The sequence below is a fragment of the Syzygium oleosum genome, unplaced genomic scaffold, assembly GCF_021117445.2.
Source record: "Syzygium oleosum isolate NSW1041296 unplaced genomic scaffold, Sole_v2.1 Sole_v2.02, whole genome shotgun sequence".
Taxonomy (NCBI): Eukaryota; Viridiplantae; Streptophyta; class Magnoliopsida; order Myrtales; family Myrtaceae; genus Syzygium; species Syzygium oleosum.
Window position 1 is genome coordinate 21,863,815 of NW_026607486.1, and position 15,769 is coordinate 21,879,583.

The window sequence follows — 15,769 nt, forward strand, 5'->3', positions numbered from 1 at the left end:
TAAATATATTTATTTTAAGTCGAGGTTAAGTTGTATTCTCGTATGATGTGATGCGCTGTAATACTATATTTTGTATATCAATTAGTGGCAAGTATATAAAGAGTATATTTTTTAAGACAAATTCAAAGGGAAACAATACACAGGAAAGTAAAACGAAATTGAAAGAGGGGGTTTGGTGGGTGAGAGTAGCATTGGAAGCCAATTTTGCTTGTCTGGATGTTGCGTGCAATATCACGAAACCCCATGCTTCAAATCAAAGGAAACAAATTTCTAAGGAATCACAAAATCCCAAGAAAATTAACAAAAATGATGAAATTAATGATGCGTTCGTTTGTCGAAAATGAATGATTTGAAAAATATTTTCCGAAAAATGAATGCTTATATCGTTTAAAAAAATTAGTCAATGAAAAATATTTTCATCGTCAAATAACAATTTATGCAAAAAAAAAATATTTTTCATGGTCAATAATTTTTTTTCATTTATTTTTTAAAATGATATAAGCAATTATTTTTCAAAAAATATTTTTATAATTATTCATTTTCTGCACAACCATCACACCCAAATGCAAAATGCCAATATTTACTACAAATTTCAATTTAAAAATATATATATTGATCACGAGGTTTACAAGGCTCGCAAAGGCACACGATTTTATTACACCATGACGACTCCACGCATCCGACAAATCCTGATACGACAAAGACCAAATGGGCTTCTCCATCACAGTTCCACCCATGGCCCCAAAACGACACGACAGCTAAACAGAAACGACAAGACACTCGAATTTAAAATTACGCAATCACAAATATATAGACGAAGGGGGGCGAACCAACGGCTCACATCCTTCAGACCAAAAGCAACCGACGGCTGCCACGCGCGCGACTTTTATTTTCTGCTACTAACGGCCGCACTGGATCACGCGAGAGGTCGGTCGAGTTCGATCGGGGATTTTATTATATCGCCAGGACGAGGCCGGGCACGGACTTCCCGACCCGATTCGAGAGGCTGCTCTCCCAGATCGACGGACAGTGCTGAGAGCCCGGAGCCGGTGCCGAAGCAGGAGCGATCTCGGACCCCAAGGCGGAGGAGGACGGCGGCGGCGGCGAGGAGGACCTGCTCGCGCCCCCGAGGCGCGTGACGGTGAGGGACGTGTTGAAGTACTCCCGCACCTGCGTGATTATCCCATCGGCGACGGTCCAGGCGTGGGCCCAGTAGATGGAGCGATTCTGGTCGCAGCCCTCGGCGAGGACGATGGACCCGACGGAGGTGACCGAGTCGGGGACGAATTCGAAGCTGCCGTCGGAGGTTGAGCCGGGCGCTCCGGTGAGGAGGCGCATCAAGAACTGGTCCGCCGGGGGACCGTGGAACCACCACTCCAGGTCGGGAGCTACGATCCGGTGGACCGTCCCCACGTCGCGGGTGCGCAGGGCTTCGTAGAGGGCGCGTACGACGCCGCAATGGCCGGGATCTCCTTCCTCCAGAGTTTCCTGACGGTGAGCCAGATCTGACAAAAAGGAAGATTAGGGGGAAGGTGTCCGAGGAGAGGGGAAGCGGTCGGAACGGGAAGAAGATGATGGGCTAGAATGCGTCTTTTACGCTCTTCTCACGGGAAGAACAGAGAGGCCCCCTTTTATAGGGAAGGCGAGGGCCACGGTGCTTTTATCGTCTGCATCCAGTTCCTTCTCCCTTTTCGCTGCGCCTGCCGTGACAACGGACCGCGTGGCCCGGCAGGGGCAAAATGGTCATTCGGGAGGGGCGTAGCGGTCCCCGTGTTGCCGTCGGACGTGAGGGCCAAGCGGCCACGTGTCGAACGATGATAGGTGGAACGGGGGATTTGGTGCGCGTTTTCTCGTGTCCGACCGGATAGAGAGGGGGAAGGGAGGTTGGGAAAGTCCCAGATACGAGTCAAAGCAGACTTTGTTGACTCGGCTCTGACTAGTACGCGCGGGATAACGCCTGCGAGGAGGGATAAGGATTTCCCTTGTCCCAGAGCGACACGCTATGTGGTTCCCTTCCTAATTAGGGGAGGTCGCTTCTAAATTTAGTGATTATCCAAAGCAGCTTTTCGCGACAAGCCATCAAAACCGGGGTCGTGAAAACGACCTGGGGACTCATCATCCGATACCGATTAGGCAACGGTAACTTAACCGTGTCGCTAATCTCGATAAGCACGAGGAGCGGGATCTAATAAGCGATCAAGCAAAAACACGTCTTGATCTCGGGGACGTGGAGAAAGAGTCAACTTATCTAATTTTTCGTTCGCACGCAGCTCGCGATTCCAGTTGATTACAGCGCATATGTACGATGGATTGAGGACACGACACGGATTTGATTTCTCTTATCGATCGATGCGAAACGATTCTATATTTGAGCCTTTTACCGGACCATCGACTCGTGTTTTGCTCGATCCGTGGAATTGGTAAGGTAATTTACGAGCTCGAAATTAACCTATCTTGGTGGTCTTCCTCGTTACGGAAGAATAATGTCGGCTAGGGTGGAAATTTAATAGCGAATCGAAACGAAAGGACATGATCTCCAAGAGAGGGCCGTACAGAGAGGCTGAATTTGGGAAATCGACTTTGACATTGCAGTCCAATATCGACTTCAGAGATAATTGACTAGTCTGTTTGTTGAGTATTACTTACTGCTTTTGAATTCAAATTTATTTTAAATTGAAAATTATATTAAATCTCACAATTGCATAGAAAATTATATTATTTAACATCTCAATATTCGTGTATTTTGATAGATTTTAGATATTTCGCATTAGATAAAAGTTAAATGGTCAATACCATTAAAAGTACCAAACTTATTGCCTCGTGACATATTTACCCCCAATTAATATTCGTCTCGCAAGAAATTCCAAACTGGTACACCTTACCCAAATCCATCCTCCGTTAGAATGCATATATGTCAGCACGGGTGAATTTTCCACGTCGAAATTGTTACTCTTCATAAATTTTTTCTTTTTTTTTTGGTCTTGCAGCTGTCTGTAATTCGTGTTAACACATATGCTTTTTAACGAAATATTGGATAAAATGGTAACGGAGGGAAGATTAGGACAAGAGGTACATGTTTGAATTTTTTATTTTTTTTAGAAGAAAATTAGTTTAGGATAAATACATCATTAGGAATAAATCTACGGGGAAAAGTACAAAAAAAGTCCTAGACCTATTGCATTGATACCAATTTAGTTCTAAACCTTTTAATTGGACCAATTCAGTTCTAAACCTTTTCACATTGGTACAAATTCAGTCCATCCGGCCAATTTAAGCCGGAAATCGCTGACGTGGACGCCGGCCGTCCTACGTGGCACAACAAAAAATATTAAAAATTCAAAAAAAAAAAAAAAATTTGCCCACGTCAGCGCCGATCGTGTCACATACGACGGCCAACGTCCACGTCAGCGACTTCCGACCTAAATTAGCCAGATGTACCGAATTTGTACCAATGTAAAAATGTTTAAGACTGAATTGGTATTAATGTAGTAGGTTTATGATTTTTTCGGCATTTTCCCCTAAATCTATAAGATGCAATGTACTACCTACGTCTGAGATGCTCCTCAAGCTTATAAAATCTCATCAACGAGTCGGGTTGACCTGAACCCGGAAGGCAAAAGTCCCACATCGAGATGGTCCCACTGCCGAAGTGGCGGGCAAAACCAGCTTTTCTTCTTTAGACATCTTACTTCTTAGTCGGTTGTTCGTCGTATTGTCGCAGCTGTTTCTTTTGCGATTATTTTTCTATTCTCTCTCTTTTTTTTTTATTTGTTTCTTTCTTTTGCGAGTGCGAATCAGTTCTTGATTTTCCCCTTTTTATTAACTAAATAGGCGGATGCTTTTTCTCACTTTGAATAATTAATCAAAAGTCTCCCACTCCTTCGAAATAATATATTCTTTTTTATTTGGGATTTCGTCAATGCGAAGGTTGATATAATAGCCCAACTTTGTTCATTAATACGATACAACCAGTTGTTTTGGCACTATGCGGATGTTTGACCTCTTTTCTTCCCGTCCATTAGAGGTTTGCGATTGCGGAACAAAAGAAAATGCTCCAAAAAAAAAAAAACAATGCGAGAGGGAAGGTATCTATTCATGGACGAAATTGGAATATGCTATCTTTATTTTATTTTTTTTGCGGCAGATTGAAAAACAAAACTATTATCTGGTACTCATTCATGGGTAGCTCAGTTGGTTAGGGCGTACTTGGGATTGTGTGGTTAGGCGCACTGGGTCCCAGGTTCGATTCCCCAGTTGAGCACTTGTGATTTAAGTGGGGGGCCATAGCGGTGGGTTGATGTGTTAGTCTCCCCCGAGGAATAGTCGAGGTGCGCGCAAGCTGGCCCGGACACCTCGGTTACAAAAAATAAATATATATATATATATATATATAATCTGGTGCACATAACTCATGGCCCAGCAATGTTATTGGCCTTCGAGGGGGGAGAGGGAAGGAGGGCCTCTCCCATGCCTGTTGTTGTTGTTGTTGTTTTTTTTTTTTTTAGGGGTTATTTTCTTGGGTTTTTCCTTTTCAGATCTTTTTTCGAGATTTTTTACAGACACGGGTGGCTTCTCGGCGCCGCATGATCTCGAAAAAAGATTAAAAGAATTCGTGTCGGCATTCTTTGTCGCTCGAAATGGACGAAGGTAACGGAAGTGCTCCATCGCATGAATTAGATAAGTTCGGGTACTTGAATGCACGAATTGAATGTTTCGGCTAGAATTTTGGACCTCTTTATCAATTGGACTTTTCAAATTTTATGGGTAAAACTTGTGGCGTCAAAGAACTCAGTAGTTTCAAGACCTTAAAAATTAGTCTGGTCAAAATTGTTTTTAGTATGAAAATGCATGTTTGAGTATTTTCCGCGAATTAGTATTCTGGACTTTTACGTGTTTGGTCTATTGAAAATGATCAATTAATGGAAAATGATTTACGGTAAAAGAAAATACGTGTGCTTAAAGATAGGAAAATGAAATTTCTTAACCAGACAAGGGGTAAAACATTATTTGGAAAACATTTTTCCCCAAAACAAATACATCCTAAATCTTTACGCAAAATTTCAATTTAGTCATTCCGGCCAATTTTTGCTGGAAATCATTGGACGTGATAGTGTCTCACATAGGACGACTAGCGATACTGAATCGTTCCATTTGAGCGACTAGATATGTGACCCCATATGAGGTTCATCATATTGGACGAGCCAGATCGGCCATTCTGCCGTAAGACAGAGTTTAGGGAAGTTCCTTTTGGCCTTAAGGTTCCGTTTGTTTCGTAGAAAGTGAATGATTTGGAAAATATTTTTCTACAAATCATTCATTTTCTGAGAATAAATCAATTGAGATACAAAGACCTCCCACTGTATCGTGCCTTTCCCCCTACCTTAATTAAAGGGCCATGGCATAATTTCTTGTGGGTTTTCAGGGCCAAGCAATTTTGCTTAGGCACAGGTAGTACCATGACCGATTAGCACCGTCAATAGAAAGATTCATTAAATTCCAACCTACTAAGCTTGTCAGCTTGCGTGACCAAATGACCATCAACATTCGTGTAATTTCGACCTACTACACTTGTCAGCTTGTGCGACCCACGACATCAATACTTGCCGTCCATTGTCGGGCTCTAAGCAGTGCATTGAGTGCGCGATACTGTCCAAGAATTAACCGTCCAAGAATTAACCGAAACTATGCCCCCGTAGTAGAAAGTAACAAAAAAAAAAAATTCTAAACTTATTATATTGTTATTAATTTAGTTCTCGACTTTTTAATTGAGCCAATTCAGTCTTAAATCTTTTTACATAGGTATCAATTCAATCCATTTGGCCAATTTAGGCCAAAAATTTGCCGAGGTGAATGTCGGCCGTTTTACGTGATACGGCCGGCGCTGATGTTGACATTTTAATATATTTTTTTATTTTTTATTTTTTTTATAATATTTTTCTTTCTTTTTTTTTCCTTCATTTTGGCCAGCGAGGGTCGCGGGACTTTGGTGAGGGCCGCCTTGCCCGCGCCTAGCTAGGGCTTGCTAGCTCTCGTCCAAATAAAAAATTATTAAAATATCAACATCAGTGTCAGTCGTACCATATAAGTTGGCAGGCGTCCACATCAACGATTTACGGCCTAAATTGTCCGAATGGACTATACTAGTACCAATGTGAAAATGTTTATGATTAAAGTGTTTCAATTTAAAGGTTTAGGACTGAATTGGTATCAATGCAATAATTTTAGAACTTTTTTTTGTACTTGTTTCTCCGTAATTTAATCCGTAAGGAAACAAATACCGAAAATGGATCTTCGGCTTTTAATTGAAGGACGGGTTCTGTGGTGATTTGACAGGAAATATCCAAGCGATCATAAAAATCAACGTAGAATTATACAAACCTAAACCAAACCGGAGTTTGACTCGACGGAAAAGTTTAGGAAGTACTATCGAAACAAACTTCGACGGAATTTGACTCGAGGACGAAGCTTGAAAGAGCGGCGGTACTACGTCGGGATTTGACTCGACGACGAAGCACCAAGGATGAAGATTCGTATCGGAGGACGACTCGGCTACGTGAATCTGAGCATTAGAACTACTCCTAAAGAATTAAAGCTTGTAAATTGCAGGAAAATAATGGCATTGGCCAAATGTAAAGGTACGAGTGCAGGAAATGTAAAGATAAAAAAAAGATAAACTGATAAACAACGTGAGTTCTGTTGTTGAGGGGGGGACTTTACAATATACAAACTTGGGATATTTATAATCTCGTACAAGCGTTTACAACTTTTAAATTTTAAATAAAAAGTAACTTCCTAACGGTGGTTATTATCTTCCTATTTTCTAGACACTCTCCACGTTCAAATAACCACTCTTATCCATAAGCCGTTTTGTTATTGACACCTAACTATCGGTAAGCTGCTGATGCCAAAGCTCCCGATGCCTATTTCCATGATTTTTTTCACTTTTTGGTGTAAACAGTACTTTTTCCTCTCCATGGGTCTTCCAGATTTTACGTATGTCCGTACAATCTTTAATTATGGCGTGACGACAACTAGGGGTGTCAATGGGTCGGGCTTTCATTATACCCGACCCGACCCGAATATACAGGGTCACGCTTGACCCGACCCGCCCCGACCCAAGACCCTATTCAGCATATACTCCAAAAATAGGGTCGGGTCGGGTCGGTCCGGGTCGGGTTTAAAGAAGCAACAGAAGCTGAAGCTCATACAAGCTTAAAGAATCAACATCATCGTTACCCGGAGCCATTGCTCTTCCTAAAATTTCTCACAATTCACACAGCCAATTAGAAGATACAACAACAAGAGCCAGTCGCCCGCATACCCACGACGGAACCCATGACGAAACCAGGTCCGGGTTTTCGGGTTTGCAGTTGGGGGAGCAGGAGGAGGTGGGGAGTCGCTGGAGGGAAAGGACGGCGGTGCTGGCGGTGGCGCCTCCCCAGAGCAGGAGGAGGTGGGTAAATTGGGTTCTCGGCCGCCGGCAGCGATGGCGGTGAAGGACGGGTGGGTGAGGACGCCGATGGCGGAGGACAGGATGGTGGCCGAGCTCCTGATGCGCCTCAGGCGGGATCCCCACCACCACCACGCCGCATCCGCTCCCCCCTCCTCGGCGGCGGCGGCGACGTCCCTCCTGCCGCCGCCGGGGTGGGGGATCCGGCAGCCGCGATCGAAGGGTCCTCGTTCTGGTGTGACGCCGCGTCGCCGGCGAAGAGGTGCGGCGACTCGGTGAGGAACATCCCCACGACCCCGCTCTTGTGGAGCGCCGGGACCGCCTCGTCCTCCGGCACCGCCGACGGGCTCGACGACTCCAGCTTGCTCGACGACTCCACCTCTGACTCGGCCTACTCCGCCATGGTGAGAGAGAGAGAGAGAGAGAGAGGCTGTGATGGTCTGGTGAAGGAGGAGGAGGAAGAAGAAGAGGCGAAGCGAAGAAGAAGAGGGAAGAGAAGAGGAGGAGGAGGAGGATACGCTAGGTTTTTTAAGTCACGGGCCGGCTGTCAAAAAAGCCCGGTCCGGATCGATCCGGCCCGAAATAAAGATAATATTCAAAATTTAAAACTATTCCCAACCCAGAGGAGGCCCGCCCCGAAGAAGCCCTAAATTTCGGGGCTGGGCCGGGTCGGTCCGCGGCGGGCCGGGCTTTATTGACAGCCCTAACGACAACTACACGGAAGACGATATACATTTCGGCTGGACTCGACACGCATATCATCGGCTGTATGTGACATCTTGGGATGACTCGATTCGATCTTATGGATCGAGTCTAGAAAAGAATTCGACGAAACTGGCCGGTTTTCTTTGTTGTTTTTCCTTTCCTGTTTCCCCTCTTTCGAAATATACAACAGGTAAACGTCAGTGTGTATCACAAGGGCGGTGGATTAGCATGATTGTTCGCAGAATCCCAGTGGAGAAATAACAAAGGAGCACCATCAGCATCGGTGGACCAACCACGACTTTAATCCAAATGCTTTTTCTGCTTTCCCCATTTATAGTCTGACATCATGCAATACTTTGATATTGTGTATAAATTAGTCGTAAGGTTGTTTGCTTGCTTTCCCTGGGGTCATCAGTTGGAACTTGGACGTTTTCGGTGGATGACCTTCTGTGTGCTCCCTTTTCTCAATCTGGGCTTCTACTTTTTCCCCGTTGACTAAAAGACCGTCCTTGAAATGGCGGTCACAAAAATGATCGCTATCGTTTTCATCGTTTTGAAAATTGGGGGCATGGTGATATAACTTCCCACTTAGCTTCTGTTTTTTTCTCCCCCTTCTAGCGAGTGATATCTTAAGCCGGTTTTCACGTTGCTTGACGTAGTGTTGCTGCGGCATACGCTCGATGATTACTTGGGTGAAATGTAGTTCTATCGAATCCATCAAACCCACCCCCACGTCTGCTCATATGACTAGGATCTGATTAAGCACACACTCTTCTTCGGCACTAACTTTCGCCTTTCTTCTACCTAAAGTGGTGCTTTGTTGCCTTATTACATGGTTCAGTTTTCTTATGTTATCGTCAAAATCGACTTAATGATAGTTGCTTGCTTTTCTTATCCATAGCGTTTGGCAAATTTTATTTTTTTTGCAAAGGGCTTTTGAGTTTAATTTTTTCTTTTTTTTATTAAAAAATCTAACCCTTTGCCGGCTCCGACAAAGGGCTAAGGTTGTCGCCCGAGGTCATGCGATCGTCACTAGGATCGCGCAACCGTAGGCCTCATCGCCTAGGTCGTGCAAAGAAAATGAACAATAATAACAAGGGGCAAAACTGAAAAATTAAAGAATTGGTAAAGGTAGTTTTGAATGAAAAAAACTAATTTCAGCATTCAAATTGCTCAAGGCCAACATTTGACCCAAAACCCTTTGGAAAGGTTTGCCAATTACCCCAGTATTTCCCCAAGGGGCCTCCAAAGCCTCTTGGGAAAGCTGAACCAAGGCTAAAATAATTTTATAAAGGATTTTTTTCACCAAAAGCAATTTGTATTTCCCTAGAGGGCTTTAGGCCGAGGACATTTGCATTTCCCCAAGGTCCATCATCGGGAAAAGTACCAAAAAAGTCATAAACCTATTGCATTGGTACCAATGTAGTCCTAAACATTTTTCACATTGATACCAATTCAGTCCATCGGGCCAATTTAGGCCGGAAATCGCTGACGCGGATGCTGGCGATTCTACGTGACACAGCCAGCGTTAACATGGACAAATTCATAATTTTTTACTTTTTTTTCTTTTCCCGGAAATGGTTGGCCGGTGAGGTCGCCAGCCGACCATCGTCGGCCACAGGCGAGGGCTGGCAACCCTTGCCTGGTCTAGGCGAGGGCTGGCAACCCTTGCTTGGTCTAGGCGAGGGCTGGCAACCCTCGCCTGATTTGGGCGAGGGCTCCCGTGCCCTCGTCGGCCATGGGCGAGGGCCATCGTGCCGTCACTGGCCATTAGTGAGGGCATCGACCCTCCCCAGATCAGGGTGAGGGTGACAAAGCCCTCGCCCAGACTAGGCGAAGGCATCGCGGCCCTCGCTTGTGGCGGGCTAGGGCGGCAAGCGAGGGCGTTGACGCTCTCGTTAGCCAACAGATGAGGGTTTCAGCCCTCGCCTGGATCTGGGTGAGGGTGCCGCAGCGTCCACGTCAGCGATTTTCAGCCTAAATTGGCCGGATGTACTAAATTAGTACTAATGTGAAAAGGTTTAGAACTAAATTGGTCAAATTGAAAGATTTAGGACTGAATTGGTACTAATATAATAGGTTTAGGACTTTTTTTGTACTTTTCCTGTCCATCTTCTTGCAATACAGATCCATCCAACATTGGGCTAACCTGACCATGGGATTTGTGGGCCGCAGGGTAAGTGGGTAGGCTCAACACGGACTCGATTAGTTCCTTTTTTTCTAAGTTAATTTGGGGACTACATGAATTCCTTCATTCGGAAACGAACTTACCATCATTCTTTTCAGAGTTGAATTAGGATAAGAGCGTACCTATGTAATGTAGTTGTCTTAAGATAATCGAGCTTAATAAGCTCCTTCAGGTCACGTAAACATGTTAGCCCAGATGAGAAACGAAGTGTGACATTGCGATGAAATATGATTTGTCAGTTGTTCAATTCAATAATCGTTCATGCGCTTGTTGGTAGGCGGCAGCTCTAAGTGAAGAGGACGAGGTTATGCATTAAAATTTTAAATATTAGCAAGCTATGCTATAACAAGACGGCTAGTTCCAAATTATGGTTAAAATATTGCATTCTACCTAGGTTTGTCAGACGTTGATGTTCCATTTTCAAACCATCTGTATTGTGATCTCACGCACGACAATAACGTATTGTCATATGAATAATATCGTACACTGCAAAACTTAAAAAAAAATATAGACAGTTACTTTTAGAGCTATATTGTTGCTTTTATGATTCCTAAAGAAATAAAATAATTGTTGAAGTATAAGCCTTAAGAAATTTCTGCATTCGTGTATTTTAAAACAAAACCTAAAAGTGAGTGGACAGCAGACGCCCCTCTCCACAAAAGAAAGGCAGAACGCCGTGACCTAGAGGACATCACAAGAACTGAGATGACCAGATAGCTTAATGTATTTACTATGTAGAAGTCAATATTATTCGAAAGTCATTAGTACTTAAGAGTTATCAAGCACATATTTGCAAATCCAAGCCCCCAAGAGTAAAAGAAAACATCAAGAAAGCCAAGCAATCTCAACGTTATAATCGACACAGACAGACCACACACTCGAACAGTTAAAATGGACAGCTATCAAAGAAAGTAACATGGAAGAATCATGTGAGATCATCCTCCTCTAATTCCTTGGCCTTCAGCTTTTCCTTTACCCTCAGCAGAAGAGTTGTTTTCCATGAATCCTACACAAACAAAAGTTTGACAGCATCAGCAACAAAGGAGTGTGCAATCACAACGACTGCCTAGATTCATATGCTTTAGCTCCAAAACCCCATAATGAATGGTCTTTCCAGAAGAACAAAGACAATGGAGAAGATGTAGGATTTTCATCTTTAAATGCAAGGCCAAAAGCACAGCTTTTTATGATAACTTCAAGAACCAAAAGCAGAGAGGGCGAACGCCAATTTGCTTTCGTACTATCAAGGTAATGTCATTACAAATGTGACGAAATGATCTTTGCCGACGCACAAGAAGGAAAAGCAATCTGCAGAAAGGCCAATTAGATAGTAACATGAGGCATGAGAGTGTTTTACCAAAGGAGTCATGCCGTCAAACTCCTTCACAACGTCAGTAAACTTCACGACATCTTCTTCATCAATTGCATCAGCGATATCCTGGAAAAAGAAAAGAATTCTCACATCTAGCAAACAACTACAGCAAGTTGCAAGGTAAAAAAGACAACAAGCATCAGTTTTGATATGTCAAAAAAAATATATACATAACAAAAGGACAAAAGGAACTAGAACCACATCCGTGGGGAACAATGGTTTCAACCACCGTGAAGAGTAAAATAGAGGAAGACAGAAAGTCCATTTCGTTATAAAGGTCATAAAGGCAATACGCAGACAAATTGAACAGGAGCACAATCATCAGATAAAACCTTTAGTAATCTGCATTCACGTGTTCCCGAGAAAGTTGGATCTAGTTCCTGCAAAGTCAAATGCCCATCCATGAGTTCAGTCCGAGAAACAAGGTAATTTATGGTTAATGGCCAGAAACAAGACCTGATAGCGTTCCAGTGCATTTGATATTGCAACTATATCGCCCTTGCAGAGTTGGCAAAGGCCAGCATTTAGCAGATGTCCTTTCACTCCATACTTCAGTAAGTTATTATTCAGAGAATGACGTGCTATCTCCTCATAAATCTCAATAGCTTTCTGATATCTGAAGAGAAAGACAGATAAAATATTCAGTATCCCATCAAGAATCTTCAAGTAACTTCAATAGCACTACACAATTGACCTGTCCTTACTATAATCATGTTCAGTTGAGCATCCTTCGTCTATTTTTTTCTAGGTAATATATGTTAAGTATTTTAAACAGGCAAGCATAAAAAGCATGTCTGCATGTGAGTTATGTATATATATAGCGTATCTGTCCAACACATGAAAAAGGATATCCACTCTTGATAACAGATATTTTTGGTCAATCAAGAAGCACCAGATGAACATAGGCACAATGCAACAATATCATGCGCCAGATAATCGACAATGTTGTAAACCCTTCATACACAACAATAAAAATGAAGGTGCAAACAAATTAGCCAGCAAAAAACCAAAAGAAAATCTTCGGCCAAAAACAAAACCAAAAGAAAATCAGCAGAATCAAAATTTTCTTTCAGTTCAAAGTTTTCTCTCTGATGTCAGCTATGGAAATCAAGGTGCATAAACAAGAGCCAAAAAACCAGGATCCAAAGAAGTTCATCAATTGACTTAATTTTGCAGCCGTGTCAAACAGCATTAGTATCTACGAATGCCACTTGCTAAAGAAAGGTAGGCTTACTGCTCTAGTTGAGCTGCAAACTGTGCAACCTTCTGCTTGCATTGGTTGGCAGACGTGGTCACTTCTTCACTTTCAAAGAGCTCAGCTGCCCTCTCAAAATTGTCAACAGCACGTTCAAGGTTCTGGTCAGACTCATATAACTCACCAATATCCTACACAACAAAATCACCGGTCATCAGAGGCTGCCTCAATCTGGGAGAACATAAATCAATGAACTATTGTTTTCCGACGTCTACATCCTGACAATGTTGAAATGCAACTCACCCACTAAAGGGCCCTTATCCCTTTGCTGGCATCATTAGTCAAAAGATCTAAACTTATTATAATGCAGTTAGATGCATGAATGTCTTTCTATTCTCCAAAATTTCACCAGCAGTCGTGCTCCTCAGCCAGTTTGACCTCACACTAGAGCGACGACCACAGTCAATATCAAATTATTATTAGGTGCTAATTGTAAATGCCTCATCACTTCAGTAAATTAACTTCCATAGTTGAAATATACATAAATACTAACAATAATTGGCGAAGTCAAATCTTTTATAAACACTAGTTCATTTCACCTGATTAAAGCCTTCTCCGATGTCATTATCTCAAGGCAATGACAGCCTGTAATTAGTAACTTTCATCAAACCAGACCTTATTCCAAGAAATCCATCCGTCAGATGCATAACAGAAATGAGCACACTTTTTAAATCCTTGAAGATAATTGGTTTCTTAGAATGGGAAAGTCCCAGCAAACAATGCCCCAATATGATGGTTCATAAGAATCATAGTCAGCTAGGAATATCTCTCAAAGCAGATAGTGCTGAACCGTGTTAATGCTAAGAGTGCTTTTGCAAGGTTGTGTAAATGCAGGATTGATTCAGACTGATGTCAAAGAGAAAATTGCACCTTGTAAGTCCCAGCAAACAATGCCCCAATATGATGGTTCATAAGAATCATAGTCAGCTAGGAATATCTCTCAAAGCAGATAGTGCTGAACCGTGTTAATGCTAAGAGTGCTTTTGCAAGGTTGTGTAAATGCAGGATTGATTCAGACTGATGTCAAAGAGAAAATTGCACCTTGTAATATCTCGCAGCCATATTGAGCCTCCCTATGTCCATGAACAAATTCACAGCCTGCTCCAAGCAAGTTATAGCCTCTACATAAAAAGGAATACTTCAAATAAAGATTATCCATATCTTATTTAGACCAAAAAAGGAAAAAGGCTCGGGAACAAAGAATGAACTGAAAGAGGCATACTTGATTCTTACAGCTAGAAATGCAACAGAAATAAAAAAAATCAAGTGAACCCCAAGGAAAAGGCTACAATCTCCATAGGCCACAGATTGCTAACAGCCCAAAGGACACAAACACAGAGCCAAATGGAGCTACTTTACAAAATCATTAAGCTACAAGCTACAGATTACATTTAAAAATTGAGGGATTTGAGAAGGTTTTGCAAAACCCTGGACAGAAACATCCAAATGGTTAGAGACCAAGGAATGCCTTTACTAAGGAGTAAATAATCTTCTGATCTTCTTTTGTTATCTTACATCAAGTATCAACAGACACATACCCTTGGAGGATGTTTTCTTGTAGCAATTGGCAGCATCAACATAAGAGGAGGCAGCTTCATGCTTGCTTTCACACTGTTGCATGAACCAATTGTCAAGTTAGGGTTAAGATAGACGCATATTGTCTGGTTCCCAGTCTTAGAGAAGGTTGGCACTTGCCTTTAAGTGACAATTTGCTAACTTTATATAAGTTGATCCAGCTCTGTCCCCTGAAATATTAACAACATCAAAAACATTAGCGAGTCATAGGTTGCTCAACTAGGCACGCCCTCTAAAAGCTAACCTAGATAGCTACAATCCACGAAGCGCATAGAGAAGCCAACAAGTTCCACGGTTATTTAAAAGATCAAGATCAATACAGCTCGCACGCAACATATACCATCGATCCTACACGGACAATCCAGATAGAACCCAACAATCAGCAACGTTAGAAATTACAGCATATATTGTAGATCATAAATGCCTAGTCAAGCATTCATTTTTCCTTAACCAAACCTGCACATTAACCTATGCAAGTGAATCAGTCAATCAACCGAAAAACAATGATCACACAAAAATGGAAAAGAAAAGAAACAATTAAATCAGATGAAACGAGACCCAGCGCCCAAAGATATCCACGGGAAAAGACTTACAGCGACACGCATTTCATTTCCTAAACGTCGACACTATCGATCTTAATCAAAATCAAAGTTCGTCCCGAAATCAATCCACCCAACCACAAATCCAAAATCTGCCAAAACCCAGGGGCTCAGCAAACTTAGATCGAAGAGCAATCTCCACGATCGCCCAAATGCATGCAATCGCAACGCGCTGCGCCGATCGTCCAGAGCAAACGCGCAGCGCATCCGCAAAATCCTTCCCCAAAGATTTCCATCGACATCAAAGTCAAGCGGATCAAAATAGGAGAAGCGGGAGAGATTGAAATACAGGATTTGGCGAGCTTGAAGCAATTGGCGGCTTTGTCGAAGAGATCGGCGGCGTCCTCGTACTTGGAGCCGAACAGCCCCCAGCCGTTCAGCTTCTTCTCCGCTTTCTTCTCGTACTCGTCCCCTCTCGCCAATTGATCCCCCATCTCTCCGTTCGCGATCGCGGCGGAGCTACTCGAATCGACGGCCGATCGTCGCGGAGGACTGGTCAGAGAAACGAAGCGTACAGCTCTGCTCGAAGCAGAGGCGCGTCGAGGTGGTGGTAGTGGCGACAGGAAGGTCTTCGGTGGCGTTGAACTGTGAGAGAGAGGAAACGTGAGAAAGGCAGCCAGATACC

General features: G+C 43.0%; 2 protein-coding genes across 2 annotated transcripts; both read right to left on the bottom strand.

The window, feature by feature from the left end:
• Positions 1-579: 579 nt before the first annotated feature.
• Positions 580-1,596, bottom strand: LOC115673345 (wound-induced protein 1). Its single transcript, XM_030595487.2, has one exon. It carries the CDS (start codon positions 1,336-1,338, stop codon positions 955-957), a length of 384 nt encoding a protein of 127 aa, XP_030451347.1. The 5' UTR covers positions 1,339-1,596; the 3' UTR covers positions 580-954.
• A 9,473-nt stretch (positions 1,597-11,069) lies between these two features.
• Positions 11,070-15,769, bottom strand: LOC115673095 (alpha-soluble NSF attachment protein 2). The gene is made up of 9 exons (XM_030595160.2): positions 15,434-15,769; positions 14,666-14,715; positions 14,509-14,581; positions 14,012-14,091; positions 12,950-13,101; positions 12,172-12,331; positions 12,048-12,095; positions 11,701-11,781; positions 11,070-11,349 (listed from the first exon to the last, which is right to left on the bottom strand). The coding sequence occupies exons 1-9, from the start codon at positions 15,576-15,578 to the stop codon at positions 11,269-11,271; spliced, it is 870 nt and encodes a 289-aa protein (XP_030451020.1). The 5' UTR covers positions 15,579-15,769; the 3' UTR covers positions 11,070-11,268.

Excerpts from the sequence above, each read along its gene's own strand:
- LOC115673345 (XM_030595487.2), bottom strand. The coding sequence starts at position 1,338 with ATGCGCCTCCTCACCGGAGCGCCCGGCTCAACCTCCGACGGCAGCTTC.
- LOC115673095 (XM_030595160.2), bottom strand. The coding sequence starts at position 15,578 with ATGGGGGATCAATTGGCGAGAGGGGACGAGTACGAGAAGAAAGCGGAG. Across the intron at positions 14,716-15,433 it reads CTTCAAGCTCGCCAAATCCT|GGGACAGAGCTGGATCAACT; the intron begins GTATTTCAATCT and ends TTAATATTTCAG. Across the intron at positions 14,092-14,508 it reads CAAGAAAACATCCTCCAAGG|AGGCTATAACTTGCTTGGAG; the intron begins GTATGTGTCTGT and ends CTTTTTATGTAG.